We start from the raw sequence: 20,149 nt of genomic DNA, 5'->3' as shown, positions 1-20,149 counted from the left end.
AAGGAACAGAAGCCACATATATATCCTCTAAACTATAAAATTATACAACAATGCCATTGTCTTCGTTTTTTTTAATCAAATACATGTAGGAGTGATACTTAAAAGGATAAAGCTTCTATTTTATACTCCCAAATGTAAAGTATCGTCAAAATCTGCCTTTTTGCAGGATGGCTTTCTTCAATAAATGAGCAGAAGGATGAATTATGTGGCTATAAATAAACCTACTGACATATAATAAAGCAAAGTTCGACTGTTTTATGGAACCTTGGATATATTTATAGCCACGTTAACAGTCACCTGTATTTTTTCAGGACTTTCGTTTCATTTCACATTATGAGAGTTTAGTCGTTTTGGTTTTTATTTTCCCTCCTCCCTAAACTTACTTTTTGGAACTCTGTTTCAAGAGAAAAAGTAAGGATTTCTACTCTTTATAGTTGGGGAGAAAAGGGCCCTCACTGGAGTATAGGGCTCACACAGACACAGACTGCTCCAGTGTTTTCTGTGTCTGTGCAGTCAGATTAGCTGTACTTGCGACAAACAACCGGATGGGTGTCTCCTGCCAGCAGCGAAGTGGAAAGTCAGAGTCTGTGCAAGTGAGAGAAGGCACATGCAGAGACAAAATGTATTGTGAGAGACTGACAGGGCAGCGCCACATTAGATTCCTGGCACCTGACACGATTAAGTACTATCGTGAGGCTTATTTTAGGAGCCAGAAGATTCCCCAGACTACGTTATAGCTGAGGTACCCACCAAGGGAAGACAGAGAGTGTCAGATGGGTCAGGATTCTCGTACCTTATCTTGAGACAGTCTTTTTCGGGGAGGGGAGAAGCGGGGAGATTAAAACAGGGGGAAGAAATCTATAATGCCAAATTCTGCAGATTGAAACAATAGAGAAACCAAGCTATTAACTAGGCAAATCCAGCCACAGGCTTCTTTTTTTTGGAAACTGCATTCCATTCAGAAACTTAAGGTTCCAGAAAGTCTGGTTAGGATGCCATGGGGGTTTATCTAAGTGGAGCTAAGCGTGGTTGTTCCTGTGAAATTATTTATACTTTTCAACTTTAAATCTGTGGTGAGCATAACGTTTCTAAATCTATTTCTCTTCCTTTCTATCTTAAAAGTAGACTCTCATCTTTATCCTGGAGCTCATTCCTAAGTGTTCTCATTCAAAGGGCCCACTAGAAAAGACAACTCAGGAGGAAAGAGGGGAGCTTTGGTGGTAGTCCAGGTGATGACAAATCCTTCAGCTGGAACTATAGATGCAGGCTGTGTCTAAGAGTTGTCTCTGGAGGTAAAAACCTAAGAAAAAATACTTAATATATCAGCCTAATATAAACTCTAATAGACCTGAGAATGATGGGAATTAGAAAAGAAATCTAAGTAGGAATGTGTTGACTAGAGGAAGAGAGAGGAGGGATAGAAAACAAATGAAAAAAAATTCAATAATGTGTTAAACTGGAGTACATTCATTTTATCAGGGTAATTGTGGATTATTTCTTTATTTAAGAAGTAAAATAAACCAGTCCCGCATTTGTCCTCTGATAAGTCTTCTCAGTATTTAACTCAGTCCCCAAATGGAATTCCAGCCTTATTGGAATTCATAGATACTTCTTTTGACATTTTGCAAAAAATAAATAAATAATTGTACGCATGACAGGTAAAATGAATAGTTCCAGCTGTGAGGCACCAGCAGCATTTCCAGATTCCGTACTGCATTAAGGCTTTATTTCTCACTTTGTTGCCTAGCAGATAATTGATTGGAAGGTGCATCTAAGCTTCCCATCCTTCCTTGGGATGAAAGAAAAGAAAAAAACAGTCTCCAACACTCAGTGCCAATTTAGAAAAGAAGAAAAACGTTAAGTGGAGAGGGGGTCAACTCATCACCTCTGGAAATGTGTGTCTCTGGGGATCAGTGTCACTAAAGCCAGCTAAGTATGTCAGTGGAATGAATGCTGTATAAAAATCTGAGTATGAGGTTGTCAGTTGATTCACTGGATTCATTAATTCAGCAAATATTTACTGAGCTTCTACTATGTGCTACCCACTCTTCCACACACAGAAGATATAGGGGAGACCAAGACAAAGTTTCAACCTTCAGGGAACTTACAGTCTTTTTAAGGAGATAGACTATGAACAATCATAAAGAAAATAATTTCAGAAAGTGGAGAGTGCTTCAAAGGAAATAGAACAAGGTAATGGGATAAAGCGCCTTTCAGGGTGGTAGTGGCTAACTTTAGATGAGGGCCAGAGAGGGCCTCTGAGGAGGTGACGTCTACAATGAACCAATCACATGAAAATCTTAGGGAAAAGTGTTCCAGAGAAGAGGGGACAGCACGTATAAAGGCATTGAGTCGGGAAACAACTTGGCACATTCAAAGAGCAAAGAGTGGGTCTGGGAGACTGGAAGGTAGTGAATAAGGGGTCATCTGGCAGAAGATGGAGTTGGAGAATTAGGTATAAGCCAGGTCATCTAGGTCTCTTTAAGGCCATGTTAGAGAGTTAGACTAAGTCCAAAGTGCAGTGGGGCTCCATCTGGAGGACAAAATCAAGGAGTGGTTGGATTGAATGGGAATGTTTGTGTTTTTTTTTAAAGATTTAATTTCATTTATTTTTGGCTGCGTTGGGTCTTTGTTGCTGCGTGCAGGGTTTCTCTAGTTGCAGCGGGGGCTACTCTTTGTTGCGGTACACGGGCTTCTCCTTGTGGTGGCTTCTCTTGTTGCGGAGCCTGGGCTCTAGGCGTGCCGGCTTCAGTAGTTGTGGCACACGGGCTTCAGTAGTGGTGGCTTGTGGGCTCTAGCGTGCAGGCTCAGTAGTTGTGGCACACAGGCTTAGTTGCTCCACGGTATGTGGGATCTTCCTGGACCAGGGATCGAACCCGTGTCCCCTGCCTTGGCAGGCGGATTCTTACCACCAGGGAAGTCCCTTGAATGGGAATTATCATCTGCCTTAAGGGAGGATGCTTAGGATATTAATATATTTTTTCTTCTCACTTTTGTCCTAACAGTAGCCTTAGACCCTAAACATGTACTTAACCTTCTTGGAGCTTTAGTTTATTTTTCTATGAGACAAAGAGTACTGCCACTCTGTCTGGTGCTGTGCCAGATGCTGTGTATACATTATCTCATTTAATACTCCCAAGAACCTCATAAAGGGAGGAATTATTCCCATTTTACAGAGGAGGAAACAGGTTTATGTCGAGTCTCCATAAATCACCCCTCTCTCTTATTGTGCTGTTCCTAGGTACATGTTGCTAGTTTAAAACATCGTGTTTGTGGGCCACCACCCAAAGGCATGAAAGATCACGAATGAGGGCTATTCCACTGGAGGCTGTGGATCTAATCACCCTTACAGCTGAGAGCCAGAACAGGTGGGATGACCGTGCAGAATCTACCATGGGCAGCAGGGATCCTTAGGACAACACCAATTTCATAACCAAAGTACCAAGTCACCGGCATAAATTCTGAAATGAACTTGATATCTGACCTTGAAGACAAATCATTCATAGGTTTGGTATCTTTATGTTAGAGACAGGTAATGCTAACTTCTTCAGTGTCTCCTCGAGGTGCCCCAAGAATAAATAGGACTGTCTTAATCCCTTATTCTCAGTCAGCGGGGTTGAAATGTTTAGTGAGAGCAGAAGTATAAGAGGTGCTATAAACTCCTTTTCAAAAAAGGAATGCCCCCTAATTATTCCCTCACCTATCTCCTCCATCTCCACCTGCCCCCCCCCAAATATATATATAGTGTGCTTTTGTAAGCAAGGTGAGTGGGAAGGAAGGAGTCAGAGCCAGCAAGCCCCCAGAGTCTAGGAGGCTGTTGGCTTTCTGTATCCTGCTGAACAGCATAGTTAGGAGAAGTTGGGCGGGGGAGAGAGGGGGCGTAGAATGGAGGCCGCCGCATCCGGAATGTTACCGTGCCTTGGCAGAGCCCTGGGTCAGCTTTCTCCTGGAGTGACAGATGGCCACAACAGGTGCGCCAAGCTTCTTCCTGCCACTCCGGCTCTCCCCTGCAGGTTCAGCCTGGATGTAAAAGCCGCACTCTCTTTAGTGCCCAGAGTCCTGGAGGCCCGAAGGCTTCACCCACCTGGGGCAGCACCTCTAAGGCCAGTCCAGGACAGGCCAGCAGATGCAGCCCTCACCTCTCCTGAAGTTCTTTGACCAGGTCAGCCAGCACGGGCGCTAACCCCTGGGTCCTGAATTCCAAAAGCATCCTGTTTACCAGGGATGGAAGGGCCTCCAGCCATCAAAGCTCTCACCCTCCGGAGTTCCCGGTCCACCTCTCTGCCTTCCCCTTTGAGAACCAAGACGCGTTCCCGCCATTCGCCCCTCGGGTGGGCCCTGGGCATCTGAACCCCCAGAGAGGCACACCCACCCGGGAGAGTGGCCACGCGGTGCTGACCACCAGTTCAGGGGGAGCATCTGTGGCACCGCCGTGTGCAGACGTCCCGGCGCTTCTGCTACTCACGGGGGTTATTTTCATTTCTATTTGGGGCTACCTTAGCCTTAGCTTCCGCCTTCAGTTTTTCTTCCCCAGTTGCCCGAGTTTGGCTTACTGCGCCTGGGAGAGGAGAAGGGACAGGGTGATCAAAGGTGCAGGGTCCGTCTGCCCGCCTTACACACGCGCGCGCGTGCTCATTCCCCTGGAAAGGAGCGGAGCGTGAGGAGGGTGGGGGGCTGTGCGGGAGGCTCGCGCGGGTGTAGACGAGCGAGCGAGCGAGCGATCGTGTACTTGAATGGGGAGGGCAAGGATTCCGGGTCGCTCGGGCCCCTCCTTCCTCGGAGCCAGCCAGTCCCTCGGCAGAGCGCTCGGGCGGCACTGATTTGCTCTCAGGAGTGCGCTATTTGCATACGACTTGCCCATTTGTGAATTTGGTTCCCCAACTCCTCGCTTCACTTCACCTGTACCTCCCAGTGCCGCGCACTTTGCAGGCGCCCGCCCCCCTCTTGGCCACCCCTGTCGCCTACCGGGCACCTCCTCTCACGCCTTCCCTGCTCGCCCACCCACCTCTCCGCGCCCCGTGCCACGTTGGTTTGGGTGGCTGCTCCGCGCCGGGTTCCTTCTCCTCTTCTTCTGTCTCTCCGGTCCTTCTTGTTCTCTTCCTCCGGCTGCTGCTGCTGTTTTTCATCCAGTTGGGAAACCCAGGACGCAGGCGGCTGCTCCGTGGAGCTCTTCCAGAAAGCGCAGGGTTAACAGCCTCCGTGCCCTTACACCGAGACTGCGAGGAAACCGCGAAGAAGTCTCCCACCTGCAGCCCCCCTTTGCCTGGCAGTTCTGCATTGCATCGCATGGGAGTGGAAAACGAAAAAAAAAAAAAAATGTTCAAACTGCTTGGATGTTGGGATAAACTAACCTGAACCTACTTGGGTCTCCTGCTGCCTCCTCCTCTTCCTTCGTTTCCACCTTTCCTCTGTGTGGCTTCCCGGAGTGTGCTGTTCAGTCATCCGGCCTGAGGTGCCCAGAGATCAGGAGCTGCGCCTGGCCTCCCCTGACATGTGTGGCATCCCGGGGCTCCCTAGGAGGGCTGCTACACCTGGGTGGACTTTGACATCCTAAATTTCAGCTCCAGGAAAGGGGAGCTTTTGCCTTATATCCTTTTATTTTTTAAGTAGTAGTTGTTGTTGTTTTTTGTGTTTTTTTCATCATCTTGTCTTGAAAACGCTTATTCCTTCCCTCTTTCCAAAATTTGGGCCAAGTCTTCCTCCTGCTATGATGGGCCCCTGGGCATCATGAACTTCATTATTGCTCACTGGCTGGAATTCAAACTGCCCATCTGTGGTGGTCCAGTGTGTTGACCATGCACCTGAGAATCCACGCGAGACGGAGCCCTCCTCGCCGGCCGGCCTGGACGCTTGGGATCTGGTCCCTCTTCTGGGGATGTATCATCAGCTCCGTGTGGAGTTCCTCTAATGTACCCTTCTCCTCCTCCTCTTCTTCCTCGCCGGGGTCTCACTCTCAGCACGAGCACCATTTCCATGGCAGCAAGCATCACTCAGTGCCTATTTCTATCTATCGCTCCCCTGTTTCCCTTCGAGGAGGGCACGGTGGGTCTCTCTGCTCTTTATCCTTTTAATGGGGTGTAGCAATTCCTTAACCCACTTGCCTTTCAGGTAACGTTAAGGGTGGGAAGAGAATTTTAAAAATTGAATTTAAAATAATGAAAAGCATCGCATGTGCATGAGGGAAGAAAATGTCCAGTTTCTCCCTAAAAGGCTAGAGTTTTCTGCCCCAGTCTCCCCATATCCTCTAATGGGTCCTCCTCTCCTTGGCTCCCTTATTCATAGCTTCACAAGCACCACATTCTCCCCTTTGCAACCTTCTGCCTCCTTCACCCCCCATGATGGCAGACAACTTGGTCAGAGAAGTCCCCAGTGCTGCACTTCGGAGGATTCATTCATTCACCTTGCTTTCACCCTTCTTCTCTCTGATCTTGTTTGAGAGCTAGTCGTGGGAGAATAGCAGACAGCAGGAATCCTTAGGTCTTCAGCCTAAAGTTGATTGAACTGCTTTTAAAGTGGCCTGTGTGGTAAAGGTCGGGGGGGGGGGGAGTAGCTGAGTGTAATCTTTAATAACCAGTGGTCATTATTGTTCATTTGGGCCGCTTTACGTTTGTCCACATGTCAGAAGGAGAGAGCAGCTATCGTGAAAACCGTACACCTGATATTGCTAACTACCCAGGGGGAAGCAATGTATAAGATAAGGCAAAGTCCATTTATAATTTAACCAAGTGTAAATTACTGCCACTTCAGTTCCACCATTTATGGAAATGTTATTTCAATTAAAGGTAGCACGGGTGGGCTTGTTCACACAATATAAGTACAATATGTTTTGCTCTAAACGACCCTCCTTGCATAGCGATTGAAGGAAGAGATCTATGGCTCTTACATTTATATTCAGCTTTGAGCAGGCTGCCTGAGAAAGGGTGATGTCTGCCACCGAGGTAGGCTCTTGCTGTAATAAACTGTTCTAAAGAAGGGAGCTTCGTTATTTATTTACTATGCACTCCACCCTGGCGGTGAGGAGAATGGGGATCACAGAACCCAACTGCAGGAGCAGCCCTCTGGGGGGCAGCGAGAGCAAACCACACTAGAGGTCCCCTGCCCTAGCTTGTATTTTGAAGGCCTGTAACATACAGACCGCATTCGGAATGTCAGTTCTTCCCACTGCCTCCTAGCCCTGGGTTTCTGCTCCGTGCTCTCTGTAGTGTTAAGTGGAAGCACATTGAGAAAATGCCAGCACGTACTCTGGCTCTTTCTGTCTCTTTACATCTTATTTGATGGAGTTGTCAAGCAGCTCAGTGCTTGTAAGGTTGGTGGAGGCGGGTGGTGGGGAGGAGGGAATGCTTGATCTCGATCTGGTTGCTGTTTTCTCTGTGACTCCTGCTAGGTCGGGTGTAAGCTTTCAAAAAAAAAAACACCCTAGGAGAGGAAAGAACCACAACCACCAAAAATGCAAAAGCAATTTCATGGAAGTAGAAGCTGTTAGCTCCTAAGGAGGAGTGGGGGTGGGATTGTAACGATTGGGAAAGAAAAAATAAGGGATGGGAGATGAAGCCAGACAGACTATTCCTAATAGCCGTAATTAAACACAGAAACGCTCAGCGATCATTAGCTAAATTTTGCTAATTAGTGTAAATAATCAGCAGGGAGATGAAGATTATGTATTAGTTAGAGGTTATAGGCTGGCAAGGTCTCCATGTTTTCCATTCAGGATGTAAACAGTTAAGAGCAGCTACTACTTAAGTGATGGAATTTGCAATACTTACCGGGGATTCCTTGGTCTGTCAATCTCTTTCTTTCTCTCTGGCACTTGCTCTCTCTCTCTCTCTCTCTCTCTCTCTCTCTCTCTCTCTCCTCTCTCTCTCTCTCTCTCTCTCTCAGCTAAAGGGGCAAAAGGGGTTGAGCCAGCACAGGTTAAAAACAGCTCTTCTCTATTCATGTCTTCATTGATCAGTGGCTCAGTACCCTCTAAATCTTCTTAACTGGTTCCATCTTCTTTTCACATTAACCTACGTCTGATAAGATTCAGTACGATGGAAAAGGAGAACAAAGTAAATAAATGACCAGAGACCCTAGAAAAGGCCCTTAGATGCACAGAGCTGAGAATGCAGTGAACTTCAGGATCTGGCATGACTGAGACAAGAAAGCTCATGAAATCAACTTTTCAGTATCCTCTTTCAATCCTGAAGTCCCATCCCACTGATCTGGGCTTACAGACTGAATGCATCTATATTAAGCAGGCTCCTTGCATATTTAATTAATGTTTTTGAGCTTGAAATCAAGAGAAGCAGCAAGCAACAAGATACCCCAAACTCTGGCTTCAATCCCTTATCTAAGCTGTGCCCTTTTCTCCCTGAAAGGACCAGGAGACCCCTCGGTGCTCCGTTAATGCTCCCCTAATTCTTACTTAGAGTACACTTGCTTTCCCCTAGTCCAAGACAAAGGCTTAGCTAACAGCAATTGTTTTAAAAAATCTTTTAGATGGGGGTGGTAGGAGGCATAGCACCATGAGACTAGTGGTTGTTACTAATAGTTTTCTGCCAACCCTATTCCAGAGTTACAAGGAGCAGTCTGTACTGTCTGTGAGGAAGTAAATGCCCTTCCTTCTGGTATAAAATGAAAACTAGAGCCTTGAGTTCAAGAACCTTCTCTGGACTCAAGAGGGATTTTTTCCTTTGCTTGTTTCTTCTACCGTGGTTCACTTTGCACATTTCCTGAGAAGCCAGAGGTCCTCAGAGCTGCCTGTTAATGAGTTTTTGCCACCCCTCCTTCTAAAACATCCTGCCCCATAGTGAGACTCACACTAAAACAGATGGAAGAAAGAGAAATTCTCCAAACAGCTGTTCTACCCATACTTGGTTCTGATCTTTAAAACACTGATTATGTATAGATTTGCCTAAAATCTTGATCCTAGAGCAGGCTGAGCTCCTTTATAAGTTGGCGAGGCTAAGGCCACACCTGCCTGGGATATCCACAATAGTCTCAGGTTAAGGTTGTGTCTTCGGATACAATTAACTCTCTTCTCAACTGGAGTCTAGTAAGCTTTTCCCCATTGCTCAGTCCCCTCCTTCAGGCTCTCTTCAACTGAACTAACATTTATTGGGTATTGACTATGTGCCAGGCTGTGTGTAACCTGCTAAGGATAGAAAACTAAATAAGACATTGTATTGTTCAGCACGGGATCATTTCAGAAGTATTTGGATCATCTATGAAAGATAAGTGCTTCTAAAAATTTTTTAAATTTGAGGGATGGGACGAGGATCCAGATACCCAACCAAATTAATTCATATAACATCTGAATATCCCTTGTGAAATGCAGATTCACATTGTTCTGTTATTCAGAATAACTCTACAGGTATTTTTCGTCCTCAACTTTATTTTCATACCTATATATCATACTTATTGAAACTCCTGGATAATTTAGTGGTATGGGACATATAAATACTAAAATACATTTGTTTACCAACCTTCAGTTTCATAGGAGAGTTTTGTATATTTGCTTTCCTCTCTCCCACCTGTAAGAAATCCAATGCACATCTACTTAAAAATATTTTAATACTTATAGTTTAGAAAAAGTTTTCTCTACAGAGCCTAGGTTTAGTATGTTCCTTATATTTTATTTTCCATAAAATAGCAGACCTTCCTGTCTCTGTAGGCATTTGGGGGTACCTAGTTGAAAACCTAAAGCTCAATTTTACAAGGGAATATACCACAATGTATTTAGAGGAAAGTCTCTTGCTCAGAAACCTGTGTGTGTGTGTGTGTGTGTGTGTGTGTATGTAGGTGGGACAACATAAATCCTCCTTGAGTCATCTTAGCAAAGACGGTGGTGGTAGTCCCCCTTGTGGTCCATGAGCCTGGAGTCTTTCTTTAAGAAATTATGCTTCTCATTCATTGTCACAGAGACCCACCTCTGAAGTTTTTCCAGCCACGGGGCTTGTTTTGCTCTGATCTATTGAGCACTTTCTTTTGCTCAGCCAGCTGCTTTCTAACCACTTTCTCTCTCCCTTCCTTCTTGGGATTCAGATTGCTGAATAATTCAGCGTGTTGGTTGACAGATAAAATGATAAGATTTATATGTCTTTGGCCTTGGTGATGAATTAATTAAATTGGTTTCTTTTTCTCTGTCTCGTCTAGATGCGTTGTTTGGCGTCTCTAAAATTTGCTGGCAAGTGGTGGGTCTGGAGATTAACTTGTTCTTGAAAGGCCACCGTAGGAAGATTATACTGTCCCAGTGTACGTTTCTTCAGGACTTTCAACACGGATCATTGTGCGGGGGTTGGTGGTGGGAGGTGAGGCCTGCCGTATCAGAGGGAGCAGAGATGAGAGAATTGGAACAATTCCTTTCAGGAAAAACAAAACAAAACCCTTCACCAAACTGGCTGATGGCTGGAATTTAGTAGTAAGACCTTCATTGTTGTACTGTCTGATTTTGAATCTGGAAGACATGACATATTTTATTTTACATTTTAATGAATGAATTTATCAGATCTCAGAAAGCTTACTTTGCTAGGGCACTATGTGATCTGGGAGGGAGGCAGATCTCTCAAGATAAAACTTGAACTTAATCATACTTCCCTTCCTGTATTAGTTTGTTAGGGCTGCCATTTAAAAAAAAACAAAAAAGCAGACTGGGTAGCTTCAACAACAAATTAATTTTCTCACAGATCTGGAGGCTAGAAGTCCAAGATCACAGTGGTGGCAGATTCGGTTTCTTCTGAGTCCTCTCTCTTTGGCTTGCAGGTGGTCACCTTCTTGCTGTGTCTTCAAGGGGTCTTTTCCTCTGTGTTCCTGCATCCCCAGTGTTTCCTTGTATGTTGGAATTTCCTCTTCTAATAAGGACACTGGTCAGATTGGATTAAGTTTCACTCAAAGGTCCCATTTTAACCTAATCACCTCTTTAAAGGCCCTATCTCCAAATATAGTTATATTCTGAAGTTCTGGGGGTCTAGGCTTCAACACATGAATTTTGTGGGCACACAGTTCAGCCCATAACACTCCTCCTCCCCCAGGACCCAGTCATTGCAAAGCAAAAATGTACGTTCAGTGCATCTCTGTTGAACTCAAACTTCCACTGTGGGAAAATAAAACCTTCCGTGATGGTGACAGCAATTTACAAAATTGATAAGATGGGGCCTTTAAATATATGGAGAAAACACCACCAGTAATTGTAGTTAATATTTGTGTTTGCTTTCCTCTTGGTTTATCTCTTGTGACTGAGTCTCTACCTTGATGTGCACACAGGCTAATTCTGTCTGACTGCAGCCCCGTGCTCTGCACACAAACTCTAATACCCACTCTCTACGGCTCTCTCTTGAGACCGGCTGCCATTCCAGGCCTGGCGTCCCTGCTCTACCAGGGACTTCCTTTATGAACTACAGCGGCTCACTCTTTTCCTTTCTCGGCACTAGGACGGCATGATTCTCCCATCTGTACGTCTTTAAAGACAAACTGTGTATCTTCAACCTGTCTGGGTTCCACAGGTCTGCCAGTATTTGTAGGTCTGTTTTCTTGACTATGACAATAACTTAGGCCAAAGCCACAGCCACAGCCAGGTTTTCTCTTCTCCCCTGTCCACCAGAAGCAGCATAATGTACAAGAGGGACACACTGTGATGTTATAAAGCCCGCAATCCAACTTCACCACAGTCACGCAGAGACAGAAAGAATGCAGCTTTCATTTAAACACACCTTTTCAACACTAGAAAGGAGCTCTGCGTTGCGTTTAAAATGCTCTGCTGTGTTTGGCCATATCAGGGCAGGGGGCAGAACAGCAGCTGAGTTTATACAGAGCAGGTGATTTATTTCTACTTACAGTTAGTTTTTGCGAAAGACTTGCTGGGATCATATGCCAACATGTAACGCACACCTCCTGTGTACCAGGCACTCTTCCAATGCTTTACGTATATAATTTCATTTAATCCTCACAATCTTTGACCTTAATAAGGTTACCGCCGTTTCATAAATAAAAACAGTGACACTCAGAGAGCTTAAGTGACTTGATCAAAGTAGGGTAGGGGTACGGCCAGGCTTCAAACCTGGTTCTGACCACAAAGCTCTTGGTCTTTTTGTTCTCCCTGACAGACCGTCATCTCAAGAAACAGACAACAAACACAGCGAGCTTAGGGATTATCTGATCCTCTGATGTTCCAGATGGCCCAAGTGGGGACTTAGACAAGGGCATCTGATCAGTATCAGAATCAGCTGGGAACCCGGGCAGTACGACGCTACGTCCATCACCCTCTTACTCTACAGCACGAATGCCGACTTCTCATTCCTCCAAGACCTTTTGCTTCAGGTTGATCTCCCCTTAACCAGATTAAGTCCTGTAGGAATGGATTCTGCCAGCGTTGGATTCTCCCGGCCTTCTGTGAAATTAATGTTTCATATGTATTCTTCCAGTAGGTGTCTGGCTTTGTGCTAAGAGGTAGGGTTCTTGTGTGTTCTGGAGGTCTCCTCAATGGGAGACCCTAGTGTGAGAAAGTGATCATATTCAGGTTGGTTCCCATGCAGGGAGACATTTCCTGTCCCGGTTGGGCCTCACTGGCCAGAAAGCAGCGGGGAGATGACTTGTATATTCACCTGTCTCTGTTTCCCATCTGAAGCCACAGCCCAGTTATTGTTCAAAGACACGTTCCCTGCCCCAGTTCCCACCCTTTGCTCACCAGCTGTTGAGTGGCTGTATGAACATAATACCTCCAGAAACCTGAAAGCCACCTTTTCTGAGATACTGTCCACACCCTCCCTTTTTTAATGTTTTGAAATATTCCTGTCAGCCACCCCCCACATTAAAACACAATGGTGTATACTCCTGAGTGACTTCCCCCCAAACTGTGAATTTCAACTATTTCCCAGGCAGTCTTTCAAAATTTGAATATAATTACATGTTTTGGGTGCAAATTGTGGTTTTTGCTACATAAGAAACTAATGGAGATGATCCGCCTGTTCCTGTATTTACAGATTATATGCTTCAGAACCGAGGGTATATATTTAGGCAGCTTTTCTGTGTGGCACATTAAAATGAAAATGAACTGGGGTGAGCCACCATGGTTGCTAAGCAGTAGAGCAGGTTGACAGAGCAAAGCATTAAACTGAACCGGTGTCAGTGTTTTACTTAACATTTATTTGCTTTGCACCTTTGTCATTTGATGTTGTCAAAGAAGGGAAGGGGGAGGAGATAGGCAGGGTCTGGCTGTCTGCACAGCTCAAACAAGGAGGAAGAAATAATCAGCCCACGACATCCAAGCGAAATGAGCACTTTTTAAAAGTTGAAATTGCTATACAGGGAACTCTTTTTTTATGAAGAGCGTGCAAGACTTGTACAAGTGCACAGGTGTGTCTGACAGCTTCAGGAACATGGACCTGGGCAGACACTTGTTTTTGCAGTATGGGCGATGACTACCAAAGAGGAATTAGCTTCCCCAGGTCAAAAATTTTAAATATGCTTCCATTGTCCATTTAATTCCTGGTTTCAAGTCCTAGACTTACCATGAGCAAGTAGGGATAGGCAGCAAAGTCTTTTGGGCTTCTTTATAAGTGATAACTAACAGAATAAAACCAACTGTTTTGAACCTCTTTTTTTTTAATATAAATTTATTTTTTATTTTATTTTTGGCTGCATTGGGCCTTCATTGCTGCGCGCGAACTTTCTCTAGTTGCAGTGAGTGGGGGCTACTCTTCGTTGCAGTGCATGGGTTTCTCATTGCAGTGGCTTCTCTTTGTTGTGGAGCACAGGTTCTAGGGGCTTCAGCATTTGTGGCACACGGGCTTCAGTAGTTGTGGATCAAGGGCTCCAGAGCTCAGGCTCAGTAGTTGTGGCGCACAGGCTTAGTTGCTCCGCAGCATGTGGGATCTTCCCGGACCAGGGCTTGAACCTGTGTCCCCTACATTGGCAGGCGGATTCTTAACCACTGTACCACCAGGGAAGCCCGAACGTCTGTTTCTAATAAAGGCTGAAAGGCCCTTGTGAACAATTAGCTCACAGGGAAAACAAAGTAAGACCCTCTTGGATTCTTCAGGTCAATTTTAGCAGCATTCTGATTTTTTTAAAGTTTGAAAAGATGATTAAAGGGTTAAATCTCAGCTACTGGGAAAATTTGGCCTCCTGAATAATTTGGGTGGGAGGAGGGTCCTGTGACTTAGATAGTCAAGGTTTTATTGTATATCTCTTTCCTTGAACCAATTATTATATATCTCTTGACATGGACCACTATCTCAGCATACTCGGATGGACATCTTTGGGTGTTCACTTCTGTCAATTCAATCTTCTTAGAAAAAATAAACCCAAGAAAGGAGACCTCTGTGCTTTTACAAGAATGACAATAGTATCTTCTTTACTCATAATAATAATAATATTAGTAATAATGATTCACTGTTTTTAGTTCTTTGAATATACCTGACACTCTTCTAAAGGTATCGCATTTAATTCTCCTGAGATAGGTACAGCTGTTTTCGCATTTGGAAGATGCTGACACTGAGGCAGAGAATGTTTGAGTCACTTGGGCCATGTGGAGGAGATACATAGGGCAAGATATGAGGAAAGTGCAGGGAGCTTCCATGCCCTTTCCAGGCGAGCCACTCTCCCCAAGTCTCCACGTGTTCCCCAACCCAGAAGCTTTCCCCAGCCAGACCCTATCCTTTAGGGGTCTTTTGGAGGCTTCATTACATAAGCATGATTGATTAACTCATTGGCCATTTGTGACTGATTCAACTTCTAACCCCTCTACCCTCCCAGGAGGTTGGGGGCGGGACTGAAAGTCCCAACCTTTAACCACCAGTTTGGCTCCACTGGCAGTTGGCCACCCACCCCCACCCTCCCCAATCCTAAGGTGCTTACAGAAAGTCATTTCATTAACATAACAAAAGATACCTTTATCCTCTCATCACTGGAAATTCTGGTAGTTTTGAAAGCTGTGAGCCAGAAACTGTGGATGAAGACTGAATACCTATGAAAAGTGTATTTTGGTCATCTGAATGACCAAATATGTATTTCTTATAAATTATAATATTGCAGTCAGGTACTGAACTAAATGCCTTAATCTTTACCAACTATCCTTCAGGGTAGGCACCATTCTTATCATGAATTTACAGGAAAAGAAACTGAGCCTCAGAGAGTTACGCAGTTCACCTCAAGTTCTTCCTCTTGCTAAGCAGTTAACCCCTTGCTTCTACAGTTACCCCTTAGTATCCATGGGGATTGGTTCCAAGACCCCCACGGGTACCAAAATCCGCAGATGCTCAAGTCCCTTAAATAAAGTGGTATAGTATTAGCATATAACCTTAACCCATACACAACCTCCTGTATACTTTACATCATCTCTAGATTACTTATAATACCTAATACCATGTGAATGCTGTGCAAATAGTTGTACATACAGTGTAAATGCTATGTAAATAGTTGCCTGTGCACAGGAAATTCAAGTTTTGCTTTTTTGAGATTCCTGGTATTTTTTCCAAATATTTTCGATTCGATGTTCCTGGACTCTGCAGATATGAATGAGACCCACGGATATGGAAGGGAGGGCTGACTGTGTTGAACTTAGGTCAGGTAATCTGCACAAACATAAAACCTGTTCCCTGGTATTGAGAACAACTGATCAGAACACATCCCTCTATTCACAAGTCCTATTGTATTATAGGAAATTATGTGTGCTTTCTGAAGCAGCCCTTGGATATTCAGATAAGTTCCAGAGTCAGCTGGTAGGGAATGGTTACATATTCAATCAAGGATCCAAGAGTGAGGGACCCTCTTTGGTGACTCACCTACCTCATTTTTGATTCACCGTAAGAAACTCATTTATCAGGAATTTTAGTTTCCAACATATAGTCTTTCTCCTCAAATTATAATTTAAACCACCAAACCTTCCTGATTTTAGTTCTCTTACCTGCAAAATGAAAGAATCTCAATTAATGATCTTGAAGTAACGTGCCATCTTTATCTTAGCAAATTTGGTATTCATCTTTCTATCGGCGCCAATAGGCACAATTCTGATGATTTCTAAAATACCTTGTCACTCTTATTAGATCACCTTTGAACCTACTTTTATTCTTGACCATTCATACATATGGCAGAAGCTTATTAATATTGAGGGTATAACTAATGGAATGAATATTTCAAGAGTATCAATGGTTTTCATATTGGGCGAATACGTGTGTGTGCACAAGCGCATGTGGGTGAATGTGTGAGCTAGAAAAACATAATGTAGCATAAAGGCCTTGATAGCAACCTAGTCAGCTCCTGACCTGGAATGTGAAGATCAGGCATGAGGACTAAGACTGCTGTGCATCACAGACGTAAAGACGTTTCAGTACCTGTTCCTTATTCTGGTGTCATTTATCAGTGTGTTGTGTCAAGGGGGCTTGCATTAACACGCTAATTACAATCTAAGAGGGGGACAGTGTTAATGTGAGATAGGAATGTAAACCTGGGGACTTGGACCTCTATAGCCAATCCCTGTCTTTCAGGTGATTTATTTATTGGGTTTTATATGCCATGGGGTCATTTTATGTGTATGTACTGCTAACCCCATCATCTGTCAGTTATTAGGGATCTACTAGACTAGCTATCATATAAGAACACTCTTTCCGACAGTGTTGAGATAGTGACCCTTTATTTCCCTGCACAGGGTAACTTAGAAATAAACCCACCACCTGAACGCTAAGTTTTTCAGACCCAGGGGTGATGCCCCTAAAAGAATATTCTGATGAAAGGTCTTCATTGGACTGAAAAGCTGCCTTGCATTTGTGGAATTACCAAACGCTGGACTTGGAAGAGGTCTATAGGGACCTTTTCCAATCAAATTATTTTCATGCAGAGAAAGATTAACAGCCTGGGAGTTTGTGAATTGTTCCCAAATCACACTTGTCAAGTTAGGGGCAAGTTGAGGCTGAAACACCAGTCCTTTCTGTACTGCACCACAGTGTTAGGATGCAAAAGCAGGTGTCACCTGTTTTGCTGTGGACAAGGAGACTGGGATGGTCTCTGGTACAACTGAAGCACAGAAAGTTCAGAGAGCATGAGAGCCAAGTCACTCCAAACACTCAAATTGGTTCCCTTAATTGCTGTCACAGAATGCAGTCCTCACTCCGTCCCAGGCACTGCTCCCTCACTGGGTCCGTGCTTTCTCTCTGCCCCAGCAGCCTGGAAGGGAAACTCAGTGCGCCGCAGTTCAATCAAACTGTTTGATGAGAGCTTTTGAGCCTTATTACACGGAAGGTTTCATCCTTCCATGGAAGGAAAAAGAAAGAAATTAAATTGAAGTGTAAATCAGTCAAGAGCTTAGATCCTGCACATCCTTTCTTTTTAATCAGGAATAAAATGAGAGGAGAGTTTTAAGGCTCATCACAAGACACCATTAACTACCCAAGGAACTCTTGACAGAAGATGGTTTGTCGTGAGAAGAAAAGTGTACAATCTATCCAAAAAAGGAAGTATCCAGAAGTTGTTTAGAAGGGTGACACAGAGGAGGAGGTTGGCTTGTTCTCCTGTGGCTGCCCAGGCTTCAGTTCCCCTAGCTAGCCACATTTTCTTGCACACATTAGGTGCTCAATGCATACTTTACATCAATGAGGTAGTATATTATGTAGTGTGTAGCAGATCATTATATATTGTATATGAAAGGGTAATATGTTTTCAATTCATTCAGTTTTAGACACTGCACTGGAAATCAGTATTCAACATTTTGGCCAGTTTTCCCTCATGATTGAAATAGTTTTGGTATATTTTTCTAAAATTGATTGATGTTTGCAATTTTACAAATTGTGTTTTACAGCATTACAGAGAAAAGTCAAGATCTTGTTTGATCCTCACCACAGCTCTCTGCAGCAGGAGGACAAGTAGTAGAATTGTTATTTGTCCCTTTTTTTTATTTTTTAGCTGATGTAATCAAAACTAAAGGAACATAACTGTCTTAACCAAAGTCATTCAGGTAGTCAGTGACAGGGCAGAAACTGACACCCAGCTCCTGTCCACTGCCCTGCTTTGCATGACTGAGTATCGGGTGTAGAATTTCTGGGCTTTCTGGTAAAAGAGAGAGGAGAGAACAGCAGAGAGAAGAGTGCTCGCAGAAGCACCGTTAGGACAGAAAAGTGTGATATGCCTTCATTGGACTTTGCGCTTAATTATTAAGTACTTACAGTGAGCAGTGCAATGCCCTGGGCTATGCTCTGCAGTGGACAATTGAAACGTAGGGTCTATACTCAAATACTTACAGTGTGGTTACAAATTCTTTAAAATACGGAGATCTATCCTTTCCATCCCCACAGCAATCTCAACCATGTCACCTGGATGGATAGTTGTAGCAACCTAATTAACAGACCTTACTAAGCCTCTGATTGCCCCTTCTGTCTGTGCTCCACCCACCATTGAGCCATCCATCTCAAGTACCAATCTGTTCATGCCATTCTCGCATGGGCTCCTCCCAGACTACAGGATGAAGTCCAATCAGATCACATCATGCCCTCTGTAACTAGAACAAAAACTAACCCCTTACCTTCGTAATCTTGCCCCTGTTTATCTATTGACTTCATTTCCTAACACGATCTTCATTAGACCTTGGCCTAATTCTTTTTTTTTTTTTAATATTGATTGATTTATTTATTTAGGCTGCACTGTGTCTTAGTTGCAGCACACGGGATCTTCGTTGCAGCACATGGGATCTTTAGTTGTATCATGCGGACTTCTTAGTTGTGGCATGCGGACTTCTTAGCTGCAGCATCATGCAGACTCTTAGTTGCAGCACGTGGACTTCTTAGTTGCGACATGCGTGCGGGATCTAGTTCTCTGACCAGGGCTGGAACCTGGGTCCCCTGCGCTGAGAGCACAGAGTCTTACCCACTGGACCACCAGGGAAGTCCCTTAATTCTTTTTATTTTATTTTTAAAAATTTTTGTTCCTTGAACATGCCAATTTTGTTCCCATCATAGGGCCTTTATATTATCAGTGCCGTCCCTCTGGAACATTTTCTTTTTCATCTGGATTGCCACATGTCCATTTCTTATTATAACATCAGGCTTCAACTTCAGTGTCATCTCCTTAATGACCCAGTCTAAAAAGCACACTTTCACGTTCCTCTCCAGCATAACAGCATGATTTCTTTTTATTATAGCACAGATACCTCCAAGAAAGTTCATGTTGTGTGTATTGCTTCCATCAACCTCTGAGACCTTGTCTACCTTGTTCATGGTTGTGTCTCCAGTGCCTAAAACAGTGACTAGCAAGGAGTGAGTTTCCTTAAACATTTGCTGAACGAGTGGATGGATGGATACCTGACATATATTCCTCTCAGATGTGGCTCCCACCCACCATTTTAGCCTCAATACTCATTAGGCCTTTTCAGAACTCCATGACTTTAAAGTATGTTCTTCCCTCGATTGGGAATCTCTCCTATGTGGTAGATTTCTCCGCATTTTTCACCTGACAATTCACTCTGTAGTAACTAGTCTGCCAAGCATTCCCTACCTCCCATTAGCACAGTGAAGTTCTCAACCTTCTGTGTTTTTCTCTATAACACTTTTCTCATTGAATAATTAAAATTATTAAACGTATATTAAGCCTCCAACTACATTCTAGGCACTGTCCTGGGTGCCAGATACTTAAATATGAGTAGGATTCAAGCCCCGCAGAAGGTTCATGCCATGGTAGAAGAGCTCACTCTCATTTTATTAAACATACAATATTGAGTTGCTCCCATTTATTGATGGTGATTGTTTTTCTCACTAGATTCTGACTTCTTTAAGGTTCAGGAATGAATTATTTTGGATGACCAATTATTTTGGATGACCAACATAGATCTTGTTTTATAAAAGGTGATTCTTCATTAATGGAAGAATCTAGTGAGTGGATTAAAAGGTAAGAACATAAAGTATTGTAATGCGTGTAACAGTTTGACAAATGTCATGAAATAGGTAGAAACAACCATGGGAATTTAGAGGGGAAAATGTCGCAACCCATTAGGGCATTAAATAGAACCAGGTGGCAGAGGGAAACCTTACGTCGTGTTTTGAAGGATGATTTCTATGGGCATGCAGGAGAAAGGGACAAATAGATTTAGGGGGAAGAAAATAGATGTTCAGGATTCAGTGACCCAGTTTGCTGAAGGGTGAGCCTGTAGAGGAACGTTGAGAGAAGGGCTGGCAAAGGAGACTGGGGCTCT

At 44.0% G+C, this 20,149-nt stretch overlaps 1 protein-coding gene across 20 annotated transcripts in view; it reads left to right on the top strand.

Annotated features, from left to right (window-relative positions):
* The window catches only part of NRXN3 (neurexin 3), a gene marked incomplete at both ends in the record, with an annotated part of 1,628,308 nt that overhangs the window by 1,050,329 nt on the left and 557,830 nt on the right, over positions 1–20,149 (top strand). For 4 of the 20 annotated variants that reach the window (XM_082647285.1, XM_082647289.1, XM_082647287.1 and 1 more), the window contains one exon: positions 5,796–6,042. The exons of the other annotated variants lie outside the window; for them this stretch is intronic. In XM_082647285.1, coding sequence (XP_082503411.1) covers positions 5,796–6,042 — 247 coding nt within the window. Of the gene's footprint in view, positions 1–5,795; positions 6,043–20,149 lie in introns of those variants that run through there. 20 annotated transcript variants of the gene reach the window in all.

This window comes from Grampus griseus (genome assembly GCF_964374135.1).
Source record: "Grampus griseus genome assembly, chromosome: 2".
Classification (NCBI taxonomy): Eukaryota; Metazoa; Chordata; class Mammalia; order Artiodactyla; family Delphinidae; genus Grampus; species Grampus griseus.
Note: the sequence above shows the minus strand (reverse complement) of the source record. Positions and strands in the feature narration are given on the sequence as shown.